The sequence below is a fragment of the Aedes aegypti genome, chromosome 1, assembly GCF_002204515.2.
Source record: "Aedes aegypti strain LVP_AGWG chromosome 1, AaegL5.0 Primary Assembly, whole genome shotgun sequence".
Lineage (NCBI taxonomy): Eukaryota > Metazoa > Arthropoda > Insecta > Diptera > Culicidae > Aedes > Aedes aegypti.
Window position 1 is genome coordinate 105,005,982 of NC_035107.1, and position 27,354 is coordinate 105,033,335.

Here is a 27,354-nt window from a genome sequence, read left to right on the forward strand (position 1 = left end):
GAGTACATTTTTTAAAAGAGTACTGAAGAGTACACTTAGCCTAATAGCTTAAAATTTTGTGAATGCGCTTTTTACTAACGTGTTTACAATTTCCTTGTTTTTTATAATTTTTGTATAATTTTTAATCTCAAGTAGTTGCTCACATTAATTTTAATGACATTGATTCTAAGTAAATAGGTTTGCTCAGTCGTTTTCTTTTTATAAGAAAGCCGTTCAAATTTTGGCAATATTATAGTCTATCAATTATTTTTTTTAGTACTTAGCAAGAATGATCTATACCAAACGTAGAACAATATTGGTTTGTACAGGAAACTAGGACTGAGAATAACGCTTTTGCAAACCTTGAATCTCAAAAGAATCTCGAGTATTGTCATTAAATTAAGTTTTTCTAGTAAATTGTTGAAGCAATATAGAAGACGCAAGCTTGATTAGTTTAATAAATTATTTTTCTCTTTTAGGCACTATATTTTAAAGTTAAATTCTTCCATTCCCACAGCTGTGTTCAACCATTGGACCATTGGAAAACGACGTGCTGATAAAAGTGCATGAGCAAAAGTTGTTCCCAATAGTTCAAAACTAAATCAATAATCAATAATAAGCTATAAACTAAAAATCAATAGTTAGCTAAATATTTAACAATAGTTTTGCCGTTAGGTCAATTATATTTATATTCAGAGATATATATGAGCTTATGAATATGTGATGATCATTATTGAGCTAATCGTACCAATTCGAATCAGCTATAATGTTACGAAAATCGTTGGATCCTTGTTTTCATGGGAAATATCCGGTTTCTTCAATATATGATTTGATTTGTTCGGCAATCGTCAGTGATAACTAGAAAAGAGTACAATTGAGCCCATTTAGCAAAAAGAATAGTACACAAATTTTTAAGACAAAAAAGAGTACATGTACTCTAAAAAGAGTACGTCTGGTAACCCTAGAACTGTTTGGACAACGACAATGTCAATGTCCACGGCTGCAGTTATGGGCAATTATAGCTGTTGAATTCCTTGATGATTGAACACAATTATTTCTACTATAAGGCAACAATAAGGAGTCTTCCTTAGCCGAGTGGTTAGAGTCCGCGGTTGCAAAGCAAAGCCATGCTGAAGGTGTCTGGGTTCGATTCCCGGTCGGTCCAGGATCTCTTCGTGATGGAAATTTCCATGACTTCCATGGGCATAAAGTACCTGCCACACGAATACGAAATGGCAACTTTGGCACAGAAAGCTCTCAGTTGATAATTGTGCAAGTGCTCATAAGAACACTAAGTTGAGAAACATGCTCTGTCCAAGTGAGGACGTTAATGCCAAGAAGAAGAAAAAACGGACGCTTCTCCGGAATAAACGCTTTCTTTCAAGGGCGAATTAATTAAAATTGATAATTGCATCGAAATTAGCAAACAGTTCGATGCTTTAGACAAATTTCCCGAACATGAATTCGAAGCAGCTTCTAGCCCAGCCTCTTTGATTCTAGTGAGGCAACAAAGGGTGCCGTCAATCATGGTCAGTTGTTCCGAACTTGGAGAATTTAGGCATGAGATCTAGAACTCCATTAAGGGAATCAGGGTTCCTTCCAAATCGCAAAGAAATGAGACTGTCACGTTTTGCCGGAAACTCTTAAAGATCGCGAACTTCTTCTCAAACATCTTGAAGAGAAGATGCACAATTTTTATAATTATGACAACAGTACTGAACGTTTGTTCACGGTCGTCTTGAGTTGACTTTAAGTCACCTAAAGAGATCAAAAATGGAACTGTAAATGATTTATTTGGATTTTACTCAGTCCAAGCAATCATTATGAAAATGAGGCTTTCTCAAGAGTATTATTTAGTTCACTTTGACAAAAGTGATCTAAACATTTTTAAAGCTTAAAAAAGTAAGACTTTTGTTCGTTGTCCATGTGACATGGGAACATTTGCAGAAACCTGTAGGATTTTTTTAGAACCCCACTAAGTGCCGTCGGTGTCAAAAGTGGGGTCATGGTACTAATATTGCCGCATGGATGCTAAATGTATGATTTGGTTCTGTCTCACGCTATAGGGTGTCCCAAAAAGTATGGGCACGACTTCACCATACTGCCATTTCAAGACTAGTGAAGATAAAAATCTGATTATTACACATTTGATTACTATACCCAACAAGAGTAGATAGCGATTTTTTAATGAATAATTCAATTTTTAATGTGTTGAATATGATCTCATTTCGGGGTGAAATTGATCACTTGTCAATGCCATTAATGTTAGTTTCCAAAACAACTCTATATGATAAATTTGAGCTCTCTGAATCCGAATATGCATGTCAAATTCTTAACAATGCAATATTTATATAAATAACGAATAGTTAAATTTCAAGAATTACGCGGTAAACGCCAAAAAGTATGCAATTCCCTAAGGAATTCAATGGTATCTAACAGAAATTCAATTATTTCAACCATATGAGCTAATTGGTACGAGTTTTGGTGATGAAATCTGGTTTGTGGATATATCTCAAGCATCCTCACAAAGTTTCAGGTTCATACCATGTTCAAATCCTTGCTTATAAGTAGAAGTTCATAGCTGTTTGTCAATACTGCACCGTGCATGATTTTGAAATTTTACGTTATTTTCATAGTAATAAACATTCTTCAACGCAAAAAACTTCACAACACACAATTCTACAACAGTTACGACAAGCAACGTTCATTTACTGCAGCTTACATTGATATTTGTGCTCCATTACGAATAAATATAATCGTGTGATACGATGATCAATTTCACCCTTCTGATCAATTACACCCGATTTTACGGTACCGTTCTATTTCACCATTTACCGTGCACGCTGGTGCACCATTCACCGTTGTTGATGGAGCAACTATGTTGCTAGTAGTGTGCGAACTCATTTTCAAGAGTATTCAAATCTTTACTTACTAACCATAACAAGTTTAAAAATTGGCTTAATCATTATTTTGTCATTAAAATCGTTATAGGAGATTTGACTGTATTGTCCAAACCATTCCATATTCACTCATAAACTAAATATGAAGTAGTTTAATGACGACATAACAATAAATCTAATATAACCGAATAATTTCATGCCTTTTACTCTAATGCACGGTAACAGGAACCATATACAGTCAACTCTCCCTTACTCGATATTGAAGGGACCATCGAGTGAGGGAGGTATCGAGATACAGAACACATATTTTTCAAATTTTAAACCTTTCATTATTTTGACAAAATTCATTCAGAATAGTTATTTTCACTTGAAAAACAATACAATTTTACCACATTTACCTTTTTTTTTTTTTTTTTTTTTTTTTTTTTTTTTTTTTTTTTTTTTTTTTTTTTTTTTTTTTTTTTTTTTTTTAATTTCTTTATTAGTATCATTCCAAACATTACATTCATTTCTTATATCTAGGTGTTCTGTGTTATTTGACAACACTATCATCCTAATTTGGTAAAACTAATTTTAGATTTTATTAACATTTTGTTAACAACATATTACATTTCATTTGCCGTAGCAGTTCAGTTTTTTTACAGGTGAGTTGATTTCACCTGCTTATAAGAGAAAAAAAAACGTTTTTAATATACTTAACCTAACTTAACCTAAACATATAACGCATTAATCGTGGCAATAGAAGATTGTAACGATTTTTGCCTGAAATTATTAATGATTGTATTTGACATTTGTTCCAATGTTTCAACATTGGATATTCTATGTAACTCATTGGTACTATACCAGGGAGGAAGCTTCAGAATCATTTTCAAAATTTTATTTTGAATTCTCTGCAGAGCTTTCTTCCTGGTATTACAACAGCTAGTCCATATAGGTACAGCATACAACATGGCTGGCCTGAAAATTTGTTTGAATATCAACAGCTTGTTCTTAACACAAAGTTTTGATTTTCTATTAATAAGGGGATAGAGACATTTTACATATTTATTACATTTGGCTTGAATGCCCTCAATGTGATTTTTGAAAGTTAAATTATTATCTAGCATGAGCCCTAGATACTTAACTTCATCTGACCAATTTATTGGAACCCCTCTCATCGTGACAACATGTCTACTTGAAGGTTTCAAATAAAGAGCTTTTGGTTTATGTGGGAATATTATTAGTTGAGTGTTGGAAGCATTAGGAGAAATCTTCCATTTTTGTAAGTATGAAGAAAAAATATCCAAACTTTTTTGCAATCGACTACAGATGACACGCAGGCTTCGTCCTTTGGCGGAGAGGCCTGTGTCATCCGCAAACAAAGATTTTTGACATCCCTGAGGTAGCTCAGGTAAGTCAGATGTGAAAATATTGTATAATATTGGTCCCAAAATGCTGCCTTGAGGAACACCAGCTCTTACAGGAAGTATTTCAGATCTGGAGTTCTGATAATTAACCTGAAGTGTACGATTTGACAGATAACTTTGAATTATTCTAACAATGTATGTTGGAAAATTAAAGTTTTTTAATTTTACAATCAAACCTTCATGCCAAACACTGTCGAATGCTTTTTCTATGTCTAGAAGAGCAAGACCAGTAGAATAGCCTTCAGATTTGTTGGAACGGATCAAATTTGTTACACGTAAAAGTTGATGAGTGGTCGAATGTCCATGGCGGAATCCGAACTGTTCATTGGCAAAAATTGAATTTTCGTTGATGTGGGCCATCATTCTGTTCAAAATAACCTTTTCAAAAAGTTTACTGATGGAGGAAAGCAAACTGATTGGACGATAGCTAGAAGCTTCTGCAGGATTTTTGTCTGGTTTCAAAATTGGAACAACCTTAGCATTTTTCCATTTGTCAGGAAAATATGCTAATTGAAAACATTTGTTAAATATATCAACTAAAAATGATAAGCTACTTTCTGGAAGTTTCTTGATGAGGATGTAGAAAATTCCATCATCGCCAGGAGCTTTCATGTTTTTGAATTTTTTAATAATAGTTCTCACTTCTTCCAAATCAGTCTCCCAGTCATTTTCGAAAACGTTCTCTTGATTGAGAATATTTTCGAAGTCCTGAGTAACTTCATTTTCAATTGGACTAGTAAGTCCTAAATTAAAATTGTGCGCACTTTCAAACTGCATAGCAAGTTTTTGAGCTTTTTCGCAATTAGTTAGTAATAATTTGTTTTCCTCTTTCAATGCCGGTATTGGCTTCTGAGGTTTTTTCAAGATTTTCGATAATTTCCAAAAGGGCTTAGAGCCAGGGTCCAATTGAGAAATTTTATTTTCAAAATTTTTGTTTCTTAATTGAGCAAAACGTTTCTTGATTTCTTTCTGCAAATCCTGCCATATAATTTTCATAGCAGGATCGCGAGTGCGTTGAAATTGCCTTCTCCTCACGTTTTTAAGACGGATCAAGAGTTTAAGATCATCGTCTATAATCACGGATTCAAATTTTACTTCACATTTTGGAATTGCAATGCTCCGGGCTTCAACAATGGAATTTGTTAAAGTTTCAAGAGCATTGTCAATATCAAGTTTAGTTTCTAAAGAAATGTTAACATTGAGATTGGAGTCAACATACGTTTTATATATATTCCAGTCGGCTCGTAAATAATTGAAAGTGGAGCTGATAGGATTGAGAATTGCTTCTTGGGATATTTGAAATGTAACAGGGACATGATCAGAATCAAAATCAGCATGAGTAATCAGTTGGCTACAAAGATGACTAGAGTCGGTTAAGACCAAATCAATCGTAGATGGATTTCTAGAAGAGGAAAAACATGTGGGGCTATCAGGGTATTGAATTGAGAAATATCCTGAAGAGCACTCATCAAATAAAATTCTGCCGTTGGAATTACTTTGAGAATTATTCCATGACCGATGTTTGGCATTAAAATCACCAATGACAAAAAATTTTGACTTATTGCGAGTCAATTTACGCAAGTCAGTTTGGAGCAAATTAACTTGCTGTCCAGAGCATTGAAAAGGCAAATAGGCAGCTATGAAAGTATATTTACCAAACTGTGTTTCAACAGAAACACCTAAAGTTTCAAAAACTTTAGTTTCAAATGATGAAAACAGTTGATGTTTTATACGCCTATGAATGATGATTGCAACTCCCCCACATGCCCCATCAAGTCGATCATTACGATAAACAAAAAAGTTAGGATCTCTTTTGAGTTTAGATCCAGGTTTTAAATACGTTTCGGTAATAACTGCTATATGCACGTTATTAACCGTAAGAAAATTAAACAGCTCGTCCTCTTTACCATTCAGAGAACGAGCATTCCAATTTAAAATATTTAAATTATTATTTGGATCCATTAGAAAAACGTAATCCAATAACAATTTGATTTGTAAATTTTACGCCTACTTGGACTGCTTCAGTCATAGTGGTGGCTTTGAACATTGCATCAATCATTAGATTCAATTGTTCAGTTAGAAAATTAAAATCAGAGGCAGACATGTCATGTGATTTCCCATTGGAATTTCCGGTAGACGAAGAAGCGGAGTTACCTGTGGCGGTAGGGTTTTTTCCATTTGATTTGAAACAAGTAGAATGGGTACCCATGGATCGAACAGGGGAGGAGTTCGAATTTCCTGCTACGATATCGGCAAAGGATTTACCGTGGGTAGATACATTCGAAATAGAAAGATTCGAACGGCTACCCGACGGATTAAAATTAGTTTGTGAATGAGCATGATTATGATCTTCCTGATGGGTATGATTCATGATCAAGCGATCGTTAACTGAAAAATGAGCATTGTTCGATACTCTACCAGGCAAATTCCGGAAACGACCGTTATCGTAACGGATATTATCTTTCATCTGCCTGGCACGAGCCTCAATGACCTTTTTGCGTGAAGGACAATTCCAAAAATTGGACTTATGGTTAGCCCCGCAATTACAACATATGAATTTGGTGGTATCTTCCTTCACTGGACAGACGTCTTTGGCGTGAGAAGAACCTCCGCAAATCATGCATTTAGCATCCATGCGACAATTTTTTGTACCATGACCCCACTTTTGGCACCGACGGCACTGAGTGGGGTTCTGGTAATTTCCTCCAGGTTTCTGGAAATGTTCCCATGTCACACGGACATCAAACAAAAGTTTTGCTTTTTCTAAAGCTTTAATATTATTTAGTTCTTTTTTGATAAAGTGAACTAAATAAAATTCTTGAGAAAGCCCTTTCCGAACAATGCCAGATTGGGTTCTCTTTTTCATAATGATTACTTGGACTGGGGAAAATCCAAGTAAATCATTTATTCCATTTTTGATCTCTTCAGGTGATTTATAGTCACTTGAGAGACCTTTCAAGACAACTTTGAACAAACGTTCAGTTTTGTCGTCATAAGTAAAAAATTTGTGCTTCTTCTCTTCAAGATGTCTGAGAAGAAGCTCACGATCTTTAAGAGTTTCCGGCAAAACGCGACAGTCTCCTTTCTTTGCGATTTGGAAGGAAACCTTGATTCCCCTAATGGAGTTCAAGATCTCCTGCCTAAATCCCCCAAATTCGGAACAACTGACCACGATAGGCGGCACTCTTTGCTTCTTCACTTGAATCAAAGAGCCTGGGCTAGAGGCTGCTTCGATTTGGTGTTCGGAAAATTTGTCTAGAGCATCGAACTGATTGCTCATTTCGATACAATTATTCATTTCACCCTTGGAAGAAACTTCGCATTCCGGGGAAGCGTCCTTTCTTCCATTCTTGCCACGTGTAGTGACAGTTTTAAAACCCACTTTTTTGGAAGGAAGTAGTGAATTCAGAGATTCACCCTTCCTTTTGTTTGTTGTTGATACCATGTTTAATTAATAAACGAAAGAAGACGTGACCTTCGAAAGGTTTTTTCCCAAGACGGTGTCCAAGAAGGATTACCACCGCTAGCTTTCGCCAACGGGTCCAACGAAAAATCGAAGGCACGGGTCCAAACAAGGATCGTAAAGGGATCAATAGTAGAAAAAATAGTACTGAAATGTACTGTTTTAGTAGCACTGAAAAGTACCGTTTTTAATTTTAGCACTGAAAAGTACTGTTTTTGTAGCACTGAAAAGTACTGTTTTATTGCTTTAGGTAGTTTTTAAGAAAACTTCCAAGAGCAGAGAGAATTCGTGTACGCACAGCACGAAGGTACGATGCGCACTGAACCACATTTACCTGTGTGACACCTTTTTACCGATAAGCAAAAATTAAAAATTTCACCACCCAGAAATTGGCAGTAAACTTTAATTTTACTATCAATTTAATCATTATAATCAAATTCATGAAATTTATTAACGTTTGGAGGACATTTGGAACTTTTCATGAAAATATCGAGTTATAAGCGGTTTCTTCGCCATCGCTTAGGCCTTAAACCTGGTTTAATCGTATGGGTAAACGTGGTTTACGGCTTAAGCGAAGGTGAAGAAATCGGCCCTTAGAGAGATAAACTTACTTGGGAAACTGAAACAGGTAGCATTGAGTTAGGGAACATCGAGTTAGAGAGGTATCGACTTACAGAGGTATCGAAGCATGCTAGATTGAAGGGACCGCGCATTCCATCGAGTTAGGGGAAATATCGAGATACAGAATATCGAGTAAGGGAGAGATGACTGTATATTGAAAAGGATCAATTTACCGTGCATTTGGGTTTCGACTGAAACACAATAAAAAAATCTAATTTGCGTAAAATCTCATTGCTCATACGATAAAATACTACTACTTACTTATTTGGCTTTACATCAATTATCTTGATAAAGCCTCGCCAACAATATTTCGCCAATTCCCTCGGTTCATGGCCGCTTCTCTCCATCCTCGACTGTGACCCACGCTCTCCAGGTCCTGGTGTACCTGGTCCATCCACCTAGCTCGCTGCGCCCCACGCCTTCTTGTTCCGACCGGATTCGTGGCGAACACCATCTTTACAGGGTTGTTGTCCGGCATTCTTGCAACATGCCCTGCCCAGCGTATCCTTCCAGCTTTAGCTACCTTCACGATACTGGGTTCGCCGTAGAGTTGAGCGAGCTCGTGGTTCATCCTTCGCCGCCACACGCCGTTGTCCTGCACGCCGCCGAAGATCGTCCTTAGCACTCGACGTTCGAAAACCCCAAGAGCTTGCAAGTCCTCCTCGAGCATAGTCCACGCCTCATGCCCATAGAGGACTACCGGTCTTATGAGCGTTTTGTACATCGTGCATTTGGTGCGGGGGTGAATCTTTCTTGACCGCAGTTTCTTCTGGAGCCCATAGTAGGCACGACTTCCGCTGATGATGCGCCTCCGTATTTCCCGACTAACATTGTTGTCAGCCGTCAACAAGGATCCGAGGTAGACGAACTCGTCCACCACCTCGAAGGTATCCCCGTCTATCGTAACACTGCTTCCTAGGCGGGTCCTGTCGCGCTCAGTTCCGCCAACCAGCATGTACTTTGTTTTCGACGCATTCACCATTAGCCCGACTCTTGTTGCTTCGCGTTTCAGGCGGGTGAACAAATCTGCCACCGTTTCAAATTTTCTCCCAATAATATCCATGTCGTCCGCGAAGCAAACAAATTGTCCGGATCTCGTGAAAATCGTGCCTCGACTGTTAAGTCCGGCTCTCCGCATGACACCTTCAAGCGCAATATTGAACAACAGGCACGAAAGTCCGTCGCCCTGTCGTAGTCCCCGCCGAGACTCGAACGAACTGGAGTGTTCGCCCGAGATCTTCACGCAGTTTTGCACACCGTCCATCGTTGCTCTGATCAATCTTGTGAGCTTCCCGGGAAAGCTGTTCTCGTCCATGATCTTCCATAGCTCTATGCGGTCGATACTATCGTATGCCGCCTTGAAATCGATGAACAAATGGTGCGTAGGGACCTGGTACTCACGGCATTTCTGGAGGATTTGCCGCACGGAAAAGATCTGGTCCGTTGTCGAGCGGCCGTCGATGAAACCTGCTTGATAACTTCCCACGAACTCGTTTGCTATAGGTGATAGACGACGGAAGAGAATCTGGGATAGCACTTTATAGGCGGCGTTTAGGATGGTGATTGCACGATAATTTTCACACTCCAGTTTGTCGCCCTTTTTGTAGATAGGGCATATAACGCCTTGCTTCCACTCCTCCGGTAGCTGTTCCGTTTCCCAGATTCTGACTATCAGCCGATGCAGACAAGCGGCCAACCTGTCCGGGCCCATCTTGATGAGTTCGGCTCCGATACCATCCTTGCCAGCGGCTTTGTTGTTCTTGAGCTGTTGAATGGCATCCTTAACTTCCCCCATCGTGGGAGCTGGTTGATTTCCGCTGTCCGCTGTGCTGACGTAGCCTTCGCCTTCGTTGTCCTGACCTTCTGTGCCTGTGTTCTCTGCGCCATTCAGGTGTTCATCGTAGTGCTGCTTCCACCTTTCGATCACCTCGCGTCCGTCCGTCAAGATGCTCCCATCCTTATCCCGGCACATCTCAGCTCGCGGCACGAAGCCTTTGCGGGATGTGTTGAGCTTCTGATAGAACTTCCGCGTTTCTTGAGAACGGTACAGCAACTCCATCTCTTGGCATTCCACCTCTTCCAGGCGGCGCTTTTTGTCCCGGAATAGGCGGGTTTGCTGTTTCCGCTTCAGTCTGTATCGTTCCACGTTTTGCCGCGTACCATGCTGCAGCATTGCAGCCCGCGCTGCATTCTTCTCCTCTAAAACCTCTTGGCACTCCTCGTCGAACCAATCGTTTCTTGAGCTCCGTTCCACATATCCGACAACGCTTTCGGCAGCGTCGTTAATGGCTGCTTTGACTGTCCTCCAGCAGTCCTCAAGAGGGGCCCTATCGAGCTCGCCCTCATCCGGCAACGCTGCCTCAAGATGCTGCGCGTACGCATTGGCGACATCCGGTTGTTTCAGCCGCTCGAGATTGTACCGGGGCGGGCGTCGGTACCGTACATTGTTGATGACGGATAGTTTTGGGCGCAGTTTCACCATCACCAGGTAGTGGTCGGAGTCAATGTTGGCGCCACGATAGGTTCTGACGTCGGTTATGTCGGAGAAGTGCCGTCCATCGATCAAAACGTGGTCGATTTGCGATTCTGTCTGCTGAGGTGATCTCCAGGTGTACCGATACGGGAGGCTGTGCTGGAAATAGGTGCTACGAATGGCCATGTTCTTGGAGGCGGCAAAATCTATCAGTCGTAGGCCGTTCTCGTTCGTCAGCCGGTGGGCGCTGAACTTTCCAATCGTCGGTCTGAACTCCTCCTCCTGGCCAACCTGAGCGTTCAAATCTCCTATGATGATCTTGACGTCGTGGCTTGGGCAGCGGTCGTACTCGCGTTCGAGCTGCGCGTAAAATGCGTCCTTGTCATCATCAGTGCTTCCGGAGTGTGGGCTATGCACGTTGATTATGCTAAAGTTAAAGAATCGGCCTTTGATTCTTAACTTGCACATTCGTTCATTGATCGGCCACCACCCGATCACGCGCCTTTGCATATCACCCATCACTATAAAAGCTGTTCCCAGCTCGCGTGTGTTGCCGCAGCTCTGGTAGATGGTATGATTACCTCTAAACGTTCGCACCAATGCTCCTGTCCAGCACACCTCCTGCAGCGCTACGATGTCGAAACCGCGGGTCTTCAGTACATCGGAGAGTATGCGAGTACTTCCAATGAAGTTGAGAGATTTGCAGTTCCACGTACCGAGTTTCCAATCGCTAGTCCATTTTCGTCGCTGTGGTCTTTGCCGATTGTTCCGGTCCGTATTCTCTCGTTGACGTTCCTGTGCTGATGTGTTTTTACGGCTGGCTCGCAGGGCCTGACACCAACCCCCTAGATTTCCGGAGGACCATTCCCCCTAAATGTTCGGAGGGCCATAGTGCGCAGTTTAGCTTAGAGTCCTTCTCTGGCACTCGGACGATGATCAGCCGCCCCTGACATGGGGAACAGACGCTGTTGTGAGCCGCTCCTAACGTGGAGTACAGACGCTCCAGGTTTGCAAAAGCAAACCCCCCCTTCCCTGTCAGCATACGACCAAAGTTCCCACCGGGGGTTGGTTACCCGATCTTCCCCAAGGTTACTCGTACCCCGGCCAGTACCACGAGGAGGTAGGGATAGGAGTTGCTGGGCAAGAGGCTAAGGACCGCACAAAGGGGTCTATTTTATTCCTGCAGGTACGCGAGGTACCAATGGTACGCCATGCCCAGCCATTTACCGCGCCACGATAAAATACATCTTACTAATAGTATCCACAGTGAAAACTAGTTGGAAGTTTGAAAAATTTCATACTCTATCGTTAAAATGTGAATTTTTGGCGTTTCTACTAAGAGTGTAAAAAAAAATCCCATTATTAAACAGAATTCACATGATTTGGCTACATAAACTAGGTTTTCCAAATGCTTTGTGACAAAAATTACTTCATTTCATCAGTTTTATCGTATTTTTCTGACGAAGGAATAATTTATGAAAATTGTATGAATATTCTGTAGGAATTTGTATACGTGCACGGTAAATGGAGGTCGCACGATGACTGGTGACTTGACGGTAGTTATTTTTCAACAAAAACAAATGTAGGGTCTGTGCTGACCAAATAAGAATTGATTTTCTAAAATCAAAATTTTCAATGTAAACGATTATTAAATCAAACAAATTTATCACAGATGCTGGTTGAAACAGTCTATAGAAAAATACAAAAATATCAAAATATATGATTGTTTGGAAAAGTATTACGATTTCCATTATCAGGGTGTCTACTCATTTACAGAAATGAAATTCCCTGAGATTTCCAGGTTTTTAAAAATAATTCCAGGATGAGCAAATCCCTCAAAATATACAAATATTTTTAGATGGCTAAACACTTTTTTTTTAAATGAAAGGTATCCTTGAACATATTTTTTTAATAATAAATTTCAAAGTATTTTTCGCCTTCATAAAAGAAATTATCTAGGTAAAATGTTAACATATAAAAAATGATGTTTTTTATTTAACTGCCGCGAAAATCAAGAAAGTTTATCAAATGATCTGGAAGTGCCTTAAATCATCAGTCAGATTTGAAAAAATAGACTATTCGATCTTAAAAAAAAATATCCTTTCTCTTAAAATGGGATCCAAGATTTCTGGAAAGTGTTTCGGTATTTTTTTTTTCTTCGGGGAAATCAGGGCTGGTAGTTTGGAGAAAAAATAAAAATAAATCTGCGGTGAATTTTGAAAGAAAATCCTAGTGTAACCTCAGATGAAGCTTATGTAAGTTCTAAGTACTCCTTGAAGAGCTCCTAAATTAGAATCTTCAAATAATGTCCTACAAGACGTTTTGAAGAAATTACTTGGACCAATTCGGACCGAATCCCTGAATTTTGAATAATCCATGGATATTTTATTTGAAAAATTATTAGAGAAGTGTTTGAACCGCAGCAACAATATTTTGATGATATGTTGGATACATTCCAAGACAAGTTTCTGGAGCAACTTAATGAGGAATCGTATGTCAAATTTATCGAGGAATTCTTCAAGAATTCCATTGAATAAAGCCTGATGAACTTTTGGAGCAATTCCTGAGAGTAACAGTGGGTGAATATTTGAAAAAATCCTTATGAAAATGCCTGGAATAAATGAAAACATTGGCTTAGGGATTATTATAGGATTTTGTAGGAAAATGTCGAAACATTTTTTTCCAAAATCTCTAGAATAAACTTTTGAGGAAGCGTTGGAATGCTTTAGGATTTTTGGACCAAATTCTGAAGAAATGCCTATAAGCATCCATTGAAATCGCTGGTAGTATCTGGGGAGACATTTCTGGAAGTATTCAAGAAGAAATTACTAGAATGACTGAAGCATTCCTCGCGAGATCTATGATATATCATTAAGAACTTGTGGAACAGTCGCCTAATAAGGTGGAATAGTCACCTAAAAGCCTAATAGTTACAGTATAATTTTGCATCAGAATTCACTGCAAGCAGATTCAAAAAGGGACTTTAGAGATAATTTTCATTAAACTAGACTTTAGAGACCATAACCAAAAATAGAGACTTGCATTAAAATAGTGATCAAGTATCTTGAAGAAAATTTGCTAACTTGAAAAATGTACTATTTTTCGTGTCTGTTGTAATTTTTGCTCTTTTCTTACAAAATGTATTATTTTGGTATAATAGATGAAAAAACATTTCAGTAAATTTTTTTGAATGTTTTCAACTTATCAACTGCTTATGAACGACACCTAATTGGAGCTGTACTTGCCTTTACCAATTTGGCAATCTTAAGTGTCTTTGTCTAAACATGTTTTATGCTGATTAATTAAAAATCGTTGTCAACTAGCGTTTTGATAGCGGCGCAGCCGAAATTTTTTTCAATTTGGGAGATTTGTTGTCACAAAAAACGACATATTATACGATCTATTACTGTTTCAAAATAATTTCCCTGAGTGGAGCCGAAATTCCCTGAGAATTCCAGGTTTTTCCAGGTTGAATAAAATTCCCTGATAATTCCAGGTTTTCCAGGTTTTCCAGGTAGTAGACACCCTGATTATCAAAGTCGTGCCCATACTTTCGGGGACTCCCTATAAGGATGTCTGTCCTGGGAAGGAAGATACCAAAAAGTTTGTGAGCGCAAAAGCGGTGGCAACCATAAGTCTAACGATTGGGATTGGCCTTCTCGTAAACTTATCGTTGCGTTTCATCTGTAGTAGATTGCATTGGATATTTTTTCTTCATATTTGCAAAAATGGAAGATTTCTCCAAATGCTTCCCAAACTCAACTTATAATATTCCCCAAAGTATCTAGGCAGCGTCCATTTATTACGTAACGCTCAAATTGAAAGTTTCTGAGCTTTTTTAGTAGCTTAAGGCCTATCATTATTTGAGCCAAGAGATTCCAGATTTTGCCACCAGGCAGCGTTCATGAGCATGAAAGTTTTGTTTTGCGGATATCTCAGTATCCTGACCATATCCCCAAGAAGTCCTCTCGAGATTCGTCCAGATTATCCCGGGAATTTCTTCCCGAATTCCTCCACGGATCGCTCTAGGCATTCTACCAGGAATTCCTCCAGGTGTTCTACAACTCACAAATTCCTCAAGTGATTCTAAAAGAATTATCTGTGCCACCTTTCCCATAGCTGCTGGAACAGTTTTTGGACGTGGTGCCATTTGGTAAGCCGATTTGATGGAATTTCGGTGTAATCGACGTCAGGAATCGATTGGAGTGCTGATCCAATAAGAAAATGACCTGGCGTTAACGATTAGTAGTCCGATGGGTCGTCACTCAATGGCGTAAGTGGACGCAAATTCAAACAGGATTCAATTTGACACAGAAGAGTCTCCATGTCATCGTACGGTAGAGTGTTTTTTCCGAGGACGCGGACGAAATGCTTTTGGGCAGACTGTATGGCAGCCTCCCAGAGGCCACCAAAGTCTGACGCCTTCGGCGGGTTGAAATGCCAGCGAATTTGATGCGCGGTACATTCCTGTGCGACGGCATTCTGGTAGTATTTGTTGTTCACGAGCCGCTTTAGCTCGTTGGCGGCTCCCACAAAGTTTCTCCCGTTATCACTGTACAGGTGTTTGCACAATCCTCGGCGTGATACGAATCGGCGGAGGGATTGGATGAACTTGGCAGTGCTTAGATCCCCCACCAGCTCCAAATGCACCGCTTTGGTGCTGAAGCATATGAAGACGGCAACATAAGCTTTTCCTGGTGCAGCACGGCGATGAACTGGTTTGAGTAGAATGGGCCCCCAGAAGTCTACTCCCGTTATAGAAAATGCTCGACAACTCAGCCATAAATTGTTGCAGTAGGCGTGGGCGTGCTCGACAGCAAACGATGCAGTTGTGGACAACGTTCTTGGCCAGACTCCTGGCCCCTATGACCCAGTATCTTTGTCGAAGCAGGTTGAGCAGCAACTGGGGGGCTGCATGAAGGTGACGTTCGTGGTAGTTGCGGACTAGGAGAAGCGAAAATGGGTGTGATCGTGGCAGAAGAATTTGGTGCCTGGCATCGTATGGCTGAACAGCAGTTCCCAACCGGCCACCAATCCGGATTACGTTCTCCGACGATACAAACGGATGAAACCATTTCAGACGGGATTTTGACGATACTGGGAGATTATTTTTCAGCTGACTCCATTCTTGGCTGAAGGATTGAAGTTGAACTAAACGGATGATGCAGTGTTCAGCTTCCAGTAGCTCATCTACGTTGAGGATTGTTGCGATAGATCTCTCGCCCGAGGGAACTCGACAGTTGCGAAGGAATCGTTGACAGTAAGCGACTACTCGAATGAGGCGATGGAAGTTGGAGAATTTTCCAACGATGATGTCGATGAAGGATGGATCCGTTGGGGTTGATGGGACGGCTACGGACGATCGACGTATCTCTTTCAATGCTTCTGGTGATTGTTCAGATGGAGATTGGGTTATCGACCAGTATTGTTGGGGTTGTTGTAGCCATTGGGGTCCGTGCCACCACAGGTCGAAGTTAATGATGGCATCGGCAGTGAGACCGCGAGAAAGGCAGTCGGCAGGGTTCTCCTCACCAGCAACGTGATTCCATGCACTGTTTGGGGTGGCTAGCTGAATTTTGGAAGTACGATTGGCCACAAACGTGTTCCATGTCGAAGGCGAAGCGTTGAGCCAGCATAAAACGACAGTGCTATCGACCCAGAAAAAGGATTCTGCATCGAGTTGTAATGATGATTGGACTTTCTTGTAAAGTTCGGCGGCCAATAGTGCGCCGCACAACTCAAGACGGGGAATGCTACGACTCTGTAGTGGGGCTACGCGGGATTTAGCGGAGAGTAGAGCAACCTTCACTAGCCCATCAGCGGTGATAGATCTAACATAGGCGCAGGCACCGTATGCAAGTTTCGACGCATCGGAGAAAATGTGAATCTGGATGATTTCTGGTTCTGGAAGGAGGATGCAACGATCGATGCGAAGTTTGTTAAGGTTTGGGAGCAACGACTGATACTTCATCCAACGTGTTTGGTACTCCTTCGGCAGCTCTCTATCCCAGCCCCACGGTTTGTCATCGTCGTCCTTCAAGGTCCACAGACTTTGCATGAACACCTTGGCGATCGTCACAACTGGCCCCACAAGCCCAAGCGGGTCGTATAGTCGCGCGATTAGAGAGAGAGCAAGACGTTTTGTTAGAGGATGGGTAGATGAATCTGATGGCAGTTCGACCTTGTATCGGAGGCAATCTGCGAAAGGTTCCCAGTGGAGTCCAAGCGTCTTTATTGTCTGGTCGGGATCAAGTTCTATTGAGGTGCTCAGGGCCCGGTTTTCAGGGGGAATTCCGTCGAGTACTGCTTCGTTGTTAGATGCCCATTTGCGTAGTTGAAATCCACCCTTTGCTAGAAGAGCTTCTAGCTGATTCCGAAGCTCAATTACTTCTTCTGCGTGTTTTCCACCTGAAAACAGATCATCTACATAGAAATCCTTTTTTACAACAGGTGCGGCTAGTGGAAAATTGGAACATTCGTCGTCGGCCAGTTGGATCAGTACGCGAGTGGCAAGGAATGGCGCGCTCGCAGTACCGTACGTTACGGTGTCCAATTCGTATGTCTCCAACGGTTGATCTGGTGACGGCTTCCATACAATAAGCTGGACGGGTGTATCTCGTGGATCTACGAGTACCTGACGGTACATCATTTTTACGTCGGCGACTACCATGACTTGATGCTTCCGGGATCGCATAGTTATCGATCGGATGTCTTCTTGAACCGTTGGTCCGACCATGAGCGCATCATTCAAGGATGGACCGGCTGGAGTCTTACACGAAGCATCGAAGACTACCCGTAGCTTCGTGGTGGCGCTGTCCTCACGTAGCACCGCGTGATGCGGCAGATAGAAGCGTTTGATGGTAGGATCGTCGTATTCATGTATGCGGTGCATATGACCTAGAGCCACATACTCGTCAATGAAAGCTTTATATTGTTGCTGTAGCTCGGGATTTCGGTCCAGACGACCTTGTAGGAGATGAAAGCGACGAACAGCAGTTCTTCGGTTATCGTTCAGTCGATCGAGGACGTTTTCCTTAAACGGCAAGCGAACAACGTACCTACCCTCTGGAGTACGTGAGACAGTACGGCGGAAATGCTTCTCGCAGGCTTGCTCTTCGACAGAATGCGTTGTGGGTGAACTATCTTCCTCAATAACCCAGAATCTTTCCATGAGCTGGTGAATATCGGCGATGGTGGCTACGTTAGCGACAACTTTTGGATTGAAGGATCTCTCGGTGGACCTTCCAGACACAACCCATCCAAAAACCGAATTCACGAGTACTGGGAGATGTTCGCCTAGAGGAATTCGACCTGGGACGCGGAACAATTCGAAAAAGATTTCAGCGCCAAGTATGATGTCTACTGGTTTGGTGACGTCGAATGAGGGGTCCGCTAGTTGAATGCCAGGTGGCATATTCCATGTCGAAGTATCGACGGATGTAGCTGGTAGGTCAATAGTTACTTTGGGAAGAACGAACAGATCGATAGTGGTGGAGTACTCGCCACTTCGTGAGCGGATGATGGAGGAGAATTTTTGCTTGACGTGTGTACCTGACTGCCCGATTCCACTGATCGGCAAGTAGATTTTCTGCCGCTGGGCCTTCATGCGCTGCGACAACCGTTCCGTGATAAAGCAGCACTCGCTGCCCGAGTCCAACAGAGCGCGTCCGATGTGTTCGATGCCGCTGTCGTCGACGAGAGTGATCAACGCTGTAGCCAGAAGGACGGTTTTCTGTTGATGGCCGGCGGATGGACAACTCGAGGACTCCATGCGCGTAGCTGATGCAGAGGTAATTGGAGCATCAGAGTCTGACGAGGATGTTGGTAGTTTTGATTGTGGGGCGCTTAGAGGTTTCGACGTAGATTGTGAAGATAAACCGTTGACACAATGTAGAGTATGATGCCGTCCGCGGCACTTGCGACAGCTGGTGGACGAGGAACATTCTCGGGACTGATGACCTTTGCGCAAACAGTTTCGACACAGCTGGTGTCGACGTATCTCCTTTTCCTTGTCCTCAGCTGACAGTTTTGCAAAACTTCCGCACAAGTATAGAGGGTGGTGATCCGAACAAACGAGGCATTTCCGAGGACTGAGCTGATTGGCCCCGTGGCTAGAAACAGGACGCTGGGCTGGCTTCTTCCCTTGGACAGATGGCGGAGTATCGACGACCTTTGGTTGGATGGATTGAAGTACGGTGACGCGTCGCTGAATGAACTCCGTCCTTGAACTTGACGTTCTCCATGGACGAAGAGTGCTCCTCCCAATCTCTTCTTGTAGTTGCATCGAGGCGGGTGCTGAGCATACGGACAAGCAAGATGTCCCAGTGCTCCGTTCTCTCGTTCAGCTGGTGTAGAACTTTGACATTGGCTTCAAACCGCTCCACTAAACTGCGGAGTTCAAATGCCGATTCACGCTTGAGCACTGAAAAGTCGAAGAGTGCATCGACATAGGCCTGCTTCAAACGCGCTTGGTTTTGGTACTCTCTCAGAAGCATATTCCACGCTACCACATAGTTATCGGCACTTATTGGGATTGATTGGATTTTTTGAAGAGCCGAGTTCGAGAGCGATGACCGTAGATAATAAAACTTCTGGATATTCGAGAGTGCAGTCGATGAGTGGACCAGCGAAAGATACAAATCGTGGAAGACAAGCCAATTCTCCACCCTTCCATCGAATATGGGCAACTTGATATCCGGTAATCGCACCTGCGATGTGGACAAAGGGGCTTGTATGTCAGAATTAGGGGTAGATGAAAGGCTTCGATTTAAAGGAGTTTTATTCTGGGCCAGTAAGAAGCCTTTGATTCGATAGTAGGTTGCTTCTAGCGCTGTCCGTTGCTTTATGTGCGAATCGAGAGCGGTTTCGTCGAGCCCTTCCAGTTCGCTTTGCGTCGTGTTGTACTCCGCCCATAAACTGCAGAGAATCTCCAGCCGGACTGGAATCTCTTCGGATTGCGTGTCCTCGTCGAACCCATCTACGAAGGTCTTGATGGAGGTGAGAGATGCCGTCAGACTCTTTATCCGACCTTTGAGTGTCTTAATGCGACGTTCGGTGGACATTACGGCAACAGAAGGGTTTCTGTGGACAAATGGACAAGCGTAGCACGCACAGAGAGAAAGTAGAGTAGTTGGAGTGTTAATTACCTGCTAGAGGCAATTAAATTGCCTTGTATGATCAGAATCCAACCGAGTTGCGTCAAAGCAAACAGTATCTCGGGCTTGTAGGAATGGAGACGAGTGTCGATGTTCTGCAATCCTCCGGGGCACGATGGCGGGTAGATGATAGCGACTCGCTAGCACAGGACTGCCGGACTTACGGAGATTCGACGTGATCCGGTTCGAAGGACCAGTTGTCGAGTAGCACAGCGAGCGGTAGCGGATCCAAAATTTTAGCGATAGGGAAATTCCAGATCACAACAGGTTCAGGTAAGTATCACCACTAGTTTTTCTTCCTTTTCAGGTTATCCCGGATGGCAGGCAACTTAGGCAGGTAAGTAAATCACTCACACGCGTTAACTTAACGAAATAACTTTATTTTCAGGTAACTTTCTTTACTTCACTTCTATTTTACTTCAATTTAATAACAATGTTCACAAATTTCACTACTTCCACTCTTAATTCAATTATAAACTTTTCTCCGTGCAGTCCCCTCAATGACGTCCAAGTTCTTGCAGCATAAAAAGAGAGCGTGACACATGTCCCTAGGTTCCTTTTATATCGAGGTGTCCCGGAAGAAGGTGTGCTGCCATGGTAGTTCTCTTTCCATCTCATTTGGGCCATTATCGATGTCGACGAACGGGGGAGATAAGATGAATTGACAATATTTCTTTTGAGAAGCAGATGGCGCGCGTAGTCCCTTAATTCCCTTTTTCGTGGTTCACGAACACTTATAGAATCCCTAGATAAATTTCCGGTGGAATCTCTGTAAGAATTCCTAGAGCGATCTTTGGAGAAAATTTCAGGAATAATTTCTAGAGGAATCTTGAGAGAATTAACTGAAAAAATTCTGGTGAAATATCTTGAGAAATTGTCGTATTGTAACCTGGAGAACGCCTTGAAGACATCTCTGCAAAAATCTCTATAGAAATGTTCATAGAGGAAATTTTAGGGGTGTGTCCGGAAGTGTTGAAGGAATATCAGTAGAATAAGTAGATATCAGTCGCTTGAAGAATCTTTGGAAGAATCTCTGAAGTAATGTCTGCAATAATTCCTGGAAAAGTTTTCTAAGGAATCCTTGGAGAAATTCCTGGAGAAATAGAGTAAAGACTTTACTAGCAGAATCTATGGTGGAATTACTGGATTTCTAGAGCTCTATCGAATCCGTTCTAAAAAACATGGTAGTGAACGAAAGTTCTTTCTAGAAGAAACCGCCAGGGAAAAATCGCTTTAGGGATTACAATAAAGATTATTTCAGAGGAATTTCTGATAAAAAAAATCTGGAGGAATTCCTCTTCGGAGTTCTTTCGAGAGGAATTTTAGAAGAACTCTCTGGAACTGCCAGTGTAAATCAGTGATGTGACAGCTGCGGTAGGTTTTCGTTGATCCGTAAAATGGAAAGTTTTCCCTAAAATTTCAACTAGTACCAAAATTTCGATTGCTGTCAAAATTTATAATTCGTCAGCGATATAGTGTGTTTTTACTTATAGATAAAAACACATGAATGATGCCTCGATATTGAAGGGACCATCGATATGAGGCTCTGCACTGTTATGATTTTGCACGAGATTTTAACGTTTACTGGCCTTGTTGTTTACTAATTTCATGAAGGAGGGAAAGAGAGAGACAGATTTTTGTGCAGAGACCCATAGGGAGAGATCGAGACATAGAACAAATGTTTAAGAATACTAGATTGAAAATCACTCCGTTACCGGGAAAATGGAAAACAAATAGGTAGACGTCATTCCGTTTTCGCAAATTGTTTTGAATCCATAAAATTTTGTCTAGTCACCTTTGGTAATGGGCATATCGACATACGGAGAGAAAATCGGAAATGAAAATCACATCGAGATAGATAGATATAGATATGAGGAGTATATCGAGATGTGGAGAGTAAAAATGTATGTAGAATGAAGGGATCAAATAAATCATTGACATAGAGGGAGATATCGAGATGTAGAACATCGAGATGTGCAGAGTCGACTGTATTATCATTTTACGAACATAATAATTTTACGTTTGGGAGGCCCATATACAGTGATACCTCCATGAACTCGATATCGACTCTTTTTGGATCTTTTTGGATTGGAAATGTTCTCGACTTAGCATCGCATAGTTTGGGGTCGTCCATTACACTGCGGAACACGTTTTTGTCTCAAGCACCAAAATACCGCTATTCACTCAAATAAGGGTTGCTGAATCCATTGCCGTTTTCAGAAATTTCATAGCACGTCTAGTTTTTGAGATATAGGCTGTTGAAAATGCAAAAATTGAGTATTTTAGCCAACTTGTATGCAAGTTTGCCAGCTTGTAAGGCAATTTATTTGCTTAATTTGCCACATAATTCAAACTTTATGTGTATAATAATACTTATCGGCAAAGTGATTAGTGTCGCGAATCGCGAAGCAGGTTAGTTGTGTTTGATCCTTTGCTCGCGTCGCTTGCTCTCGCGGGGGCGGGTGATGTGAGCAGGATCAATCGTGTCGCGCGTCGCTCGCGTGGCATGATTTATTAGTGTCGCGGATCGCGAAGCAGGTTAGTTGTGTTTGATCCTTTGCTCGCGTCGCTTGCTCTCGCGGGGGCGGGTGATGTGAGCAGGATCAATCGTGTCGCGCGTCGCTCGCGTGGCATGATTTATTAGTGGCGCGGATCGCGAAGCAGGTTAGTTGTGTTTGATCCTTTGCTCGCGTCGCTTGCTCTCGCGGGGGCGGGTGATGTGAGCAGGACCAATCGTGTCGCGCGTCGCTCGCGTGGCATGATTTATTAGTGTCGCGGATCGCGAAGCAGGTTAGTTGTGTTTGATCCTTTGCTCGCGTCGCTTGCTCTCGCGGGGGCGGGTGATGTGAGCAGGATCAATCGTGTCGCGCGTCGCTCGCGTGGCATGATCTATTAGTGGCGCGGTTCGCGAAGCAGGTTAGTTGTGTTTGATCCTTTGCTCGCGTCGCTTGCTCCTGCGGGGGCGGGTGATGTGAGCAGGATCAATCGTGTCGCGCGTCGCTCGCGTGGCATGATCTATTAGTGGCGCGGTTCGCGAAGCAGGTTAGTTGTGTTTGATCCTTTGCTCGCGTCGCTTGCTCCTGCGGGGGCGGGTGATGTGAGCAGGATCAATCGTGTCGCGCGTCGCTCGCGTGGCATGATTTATTAGTGGCGCGGATCGCGAAGCAGGTTAGTAGTGTTTGATCCTTTGCTCGCGTCACTTGCTCCTGCGGGGGTGGGTGATGTGAGCAGGATCAATCGTGTCGCGCGTCGCTCGCGTGGCATGATTTATTAGTGTCGCGGATCGCGAAGCAGGTTAGTTGTGTTTGATCCTTTGCTCGCGTCGCTTGCTCTCGCGGGGGCGGGTGATGTGAGCAGGACCAATCGTGTCGCGCGTCGCTCGCGTGGCATGATTTATTAGTGGGGCGGATCGCGAAGCAGGTTAGTAGTGTTTGATCCTTTGTGATGTGAGCAGGATCAATCGTGTCGCGCGTCGCTCGCGTGGCATGATCTATTAGTGGCGCGGTTCGCGAAGCAGGTTAGTTGTGTTTGATCCTTTGCTCGCGTCGCTTGCTCCTGCGGGGGCCGGTGATGTGAGCAGGATCAATCGTGTCGCGCGTCGCTCGCGTGGCATGATTTATTAGTAGCGCGGTTCGCGAAGCAGGTTGGTAGTGTTCAATCCTTAGATCGCGTCAAATAATTTATCATGGTCTAATCGCTTATCAAAGTGAATCCTGTGACCCAACGATCCTCCCCATTAACAAACATCCCTCGCAGTAACCTTTGTGGAGATGCAGAGGTAAACACGGTCTCCATATAGCAAAGGTTACACACTAACATTCCTTCCTCCAATCCCACCTGACTGCAAGGACGTGGCCGGCGCCGTTATTGACCCTGTATAAATAGAGGCACTGAATTATGCACACTGAAGAAGATTATGGCCAATCCCAGCCGAACTTCTAGTTGATTCTTTGTGCATTTTCACTGACTTCGGTCAATCACGGAATAGCAACCATTGATATGTGTAGTCAGTCTAAGCTAAGCTAAGCTATAATAATACTTATCGGCAAAGTTTATAATACTTTCGATGCGGTAAAGTTATTTTTTGATGGTTTAAAAAAGTATCGTATTTTCCCATATAGGAGAAACGAAGAATTTTGTATGGAGACGGTTTAATCTGAATTTAATCGCGCCATTTCAACCAAATTTAGTTCAAAATGGAAGTTTAAGTGCAAAATAACATGCTTAGTGGATTAAATCACAAGAAAGTTTGATAAATTATACTTAAAATTTCATGTAAACATCAATAAAATCAGTGTTTCACACAACTTTGGCGACCTGTAGCTAAAAATTGTGACGTGCTGGAACATTTCTGAAAATGGCATCAGATTCAGCAACCCCAAATCTACTAGAGACACCTAATTTGATCCTTGAGACACGTAAAAATGTCATTTTTGTTTCGCTGTGTTAATTATGTAAGGGATTATGGAGAGAGGGGGTTTTGCGATTTCTTACGTGTCATACAGATTATTTTTACTTTTCATTCAAAAAATCTTACCATGTTGGGATGGCGGGGAGGGGGGTTCAGACCCCCCGCCAAAATGGTCTTACGTAATTAATGGACAGTCCTTACCTTCGAACCTGCCACACGATATATGTATACATGCAAAAATGGTCAATCAGCAAAGGAAGCTCTAAGTGAATAACTGTACTGCCCATAACGGCATATTTGTAACATTCGACAAAAGTAGGCATTGAGTAAATGGAATACCAAGTTTGCATTTTAATGCAGTATGGGAGGAAACTAAAATTTCAAAAAATCATTAAGAATTCAAAAGAGTTTATTTGAGGCTGAAATTTTGTACAACTCATGTCGCATATTGGGTGAATAGTCAGAAAATAATTCTGATATAAATTTCGTTGCTACTACATTATGAGGCTCATGTATAATCTCAATGTGACTGTTATGCGGTTACAATTGCCAATGTGACAAAACAACTTGGTATTTCTTTCGAATTTTCTGGACAAAACTCACAGATTTTAGTAAGTTGATCGAAAGTATTTATCATTTGATGACTCTCCATGGTATTAACTCCAATTTGTCAAAAATGTCGAATGTGACTGTTATGCAGTTATGGGCAGTGTAGAGTAGGGCGGTTCAAAATTTAAAAATGTTTAAGGATCCAATCTCCCATATGCTTCTTACCATCCTTACCATAAAAATAGTGTTCTGTGAAATTTTCAGCTTTCTAGATGGTGATTTAAAGGTGGCCCAAAGACAATTTAGGTTCTTCCACGAACGATAAATGTCATGTGTGTTGTATGAATGCAGGCGTATAAATGGGCTGAAATTATGGCTCGTGTGTCAATGATCGTTAAATTTTCCAAAGCCTGCTCCAAGGATTCCATCTGATTGTTTTGCCTTCAGAGAATCCTGAAAAGCCTAATATTTCTTCCGGAGTTCACAAGCAATTTCTACAGAAGTTTCATTAGAGACTACTTAAGGATTTTTTTTACAAAATATTTCCTAGAACAATAGAGTAAATAGAACCCAAAGTTAGTCAAGAATGAAATAGGAATCAATAAAGAATAAGTCCAGAATTAACTGAGGTTGAATCCAAAGTGCGAGGAGAGATTGAGCTCATGTTGATAAGACAGTGACTCGAGTAAGCTTTAAATGTGGTCGAGTGTGTGGTCAAAAGACAATTAAAAACTAGACGACAATAGGGCAAAAGTGTGTCGAGTGGAAGTCAAGATTGTCGAAAATAAATCGAGAGTATTTATGTAGTGGATAAGCTGTAAGTGAGATTAAAAATAAACATTCGTATTAGAAACCTAATCAATGGAAAGTAAAATGCTAAGTTATATGAGGTCAGTAACTTTTCCCACACCTACATGTTATGGTTTTCCTCTCTTTATTTTACTTTTCCATAAAATTAGTAAACAAAGGGCTAAAAGAAGACAGAATCTCATACAAATTCAAAACAGTGCAATGTCTTATTATTAGTTATTGTAGACCATTAACCAAGTCGATTGTAGGTAAATTTTTGGTAACTCCAAGGGGTTATGGACCCAGTGCATGGGCCAAAATCAGTAATGACAATTTTTATCTCACACGTTGATTCATTTTTGCAAATCATACCCCAGCGAATACAAAACATTTCGTAAATATTATTCACGAGTCTAAATTGACCGTTTGCTGCATAATGTGGTTAGACTAGACCACAAGCTGTCCAATTGACGGCTGTTCCTAACATAGATTCCTAGGTACAACTGAACCAGTTCGCTTGGTTAAGTACAGATTGCGCTCCTCTTATGCGAATCAGTGTGTAAGAAACATTTCCAGATCTTTATGGTGTCTTTGAAATGATCATTGTTGACGAGACATGTCCAAATAAATGCATCGTATGCTGTGAAGCAGAAGTGCAGATGACACGGCGTTTCAGTACAAAGTGCAAGTTTTTGCGTACTTAAAGGCCGTAAGCCGTGGGTACTTTCTTCGCCTGATGGATGGTACAACCAGTAATACCTCTCACATAGGTACGTGTGCGAATACATTACGCTGCGCCGTAATTGACCAATTAGGTTCAATATTATGGAAGAATTTCAGTACGCGCGTGCTCATCTCCTAATGTACAAGCCATCCCGGAACGAGTCTACGGAGGAGTTTATGTGTCGCCGTATGCGATAACGATCTGGTTTATAAAGGGCGACAGAGTAAATTATTTTGTTTACATCTTTGCGAGGCTGCACTGGATATCAACATATCGCATGGTTTTGGTTGGTTTGTCTTGTTTACTTTTTACAGAGATATGATACTCGTTTTGCAGAAATTTATCAGTTGAATTCCATTTCCGTAAAAAGTCTATGGGAATCATATGTTGCTCTAGAAAAGTCTTGAAATATAAACAACCATATTGAAGGATTCTGATTTCAATTATTTTTATGATCTAGGATCATTTTGGATTAGAAAAGCTTCCTTGAGAAAAAGTATATTCAATTTCCTTACCTTATCATCGGTGTTGCTTTCGGCGTCCGCAGGATCGCTTTTCTCAGCTGCGGCACGAGCCTGAAGAATTTTGAGGGCGGTATCATTTTCCACGATTTTATACACGCTGCTGTCCTTGGGGAAAATTAACGGTGGTTCCTTCGGGATTTGGGCTGACTCTGCGCCTTTCACCAGCTCGGTAGAGGAGCCTTTGTTGGTCTTTTCGGCAAGGTCTACCGGAGTGCAGTTGGCAAATTCTGTATTGGGTGTGTGGCATTCGTGAAAATGAATAATAATTAGATAAATGCAATACACATATTCATTGTGACATATATGGAATGTTTGTTACACAATGGACCTGATTATTTCATCATGTTTTCAATCACATTT

General features: G+C 41.8%; 1 protein-coding gene across 2 annotated transcripts in view; it reads right to left on the bottom strand.

The window, feature by feature from the left end:
• LOC5564409 (pheromone-processing carboxypeptidase KEX1) overlaps positions 1-27,354 on the bottom strand; it is a 43,029-nt gene that overhangs the window by 10,915 nt on the left and 4,760 nt on the right. For both annotated transcript variants that reach the window (XM_021844371.1, XM_021844361.1), the window contains one exon: positions 26,986-27,221. In XM_021844371.1, coding sequence (XP_021700063.1) covers positions 26,986-27,221 — 236 coding nt within the window. The remainder of the gene's footprint in view (positions 1-26,985; positions 27,222-27,354) is intronic.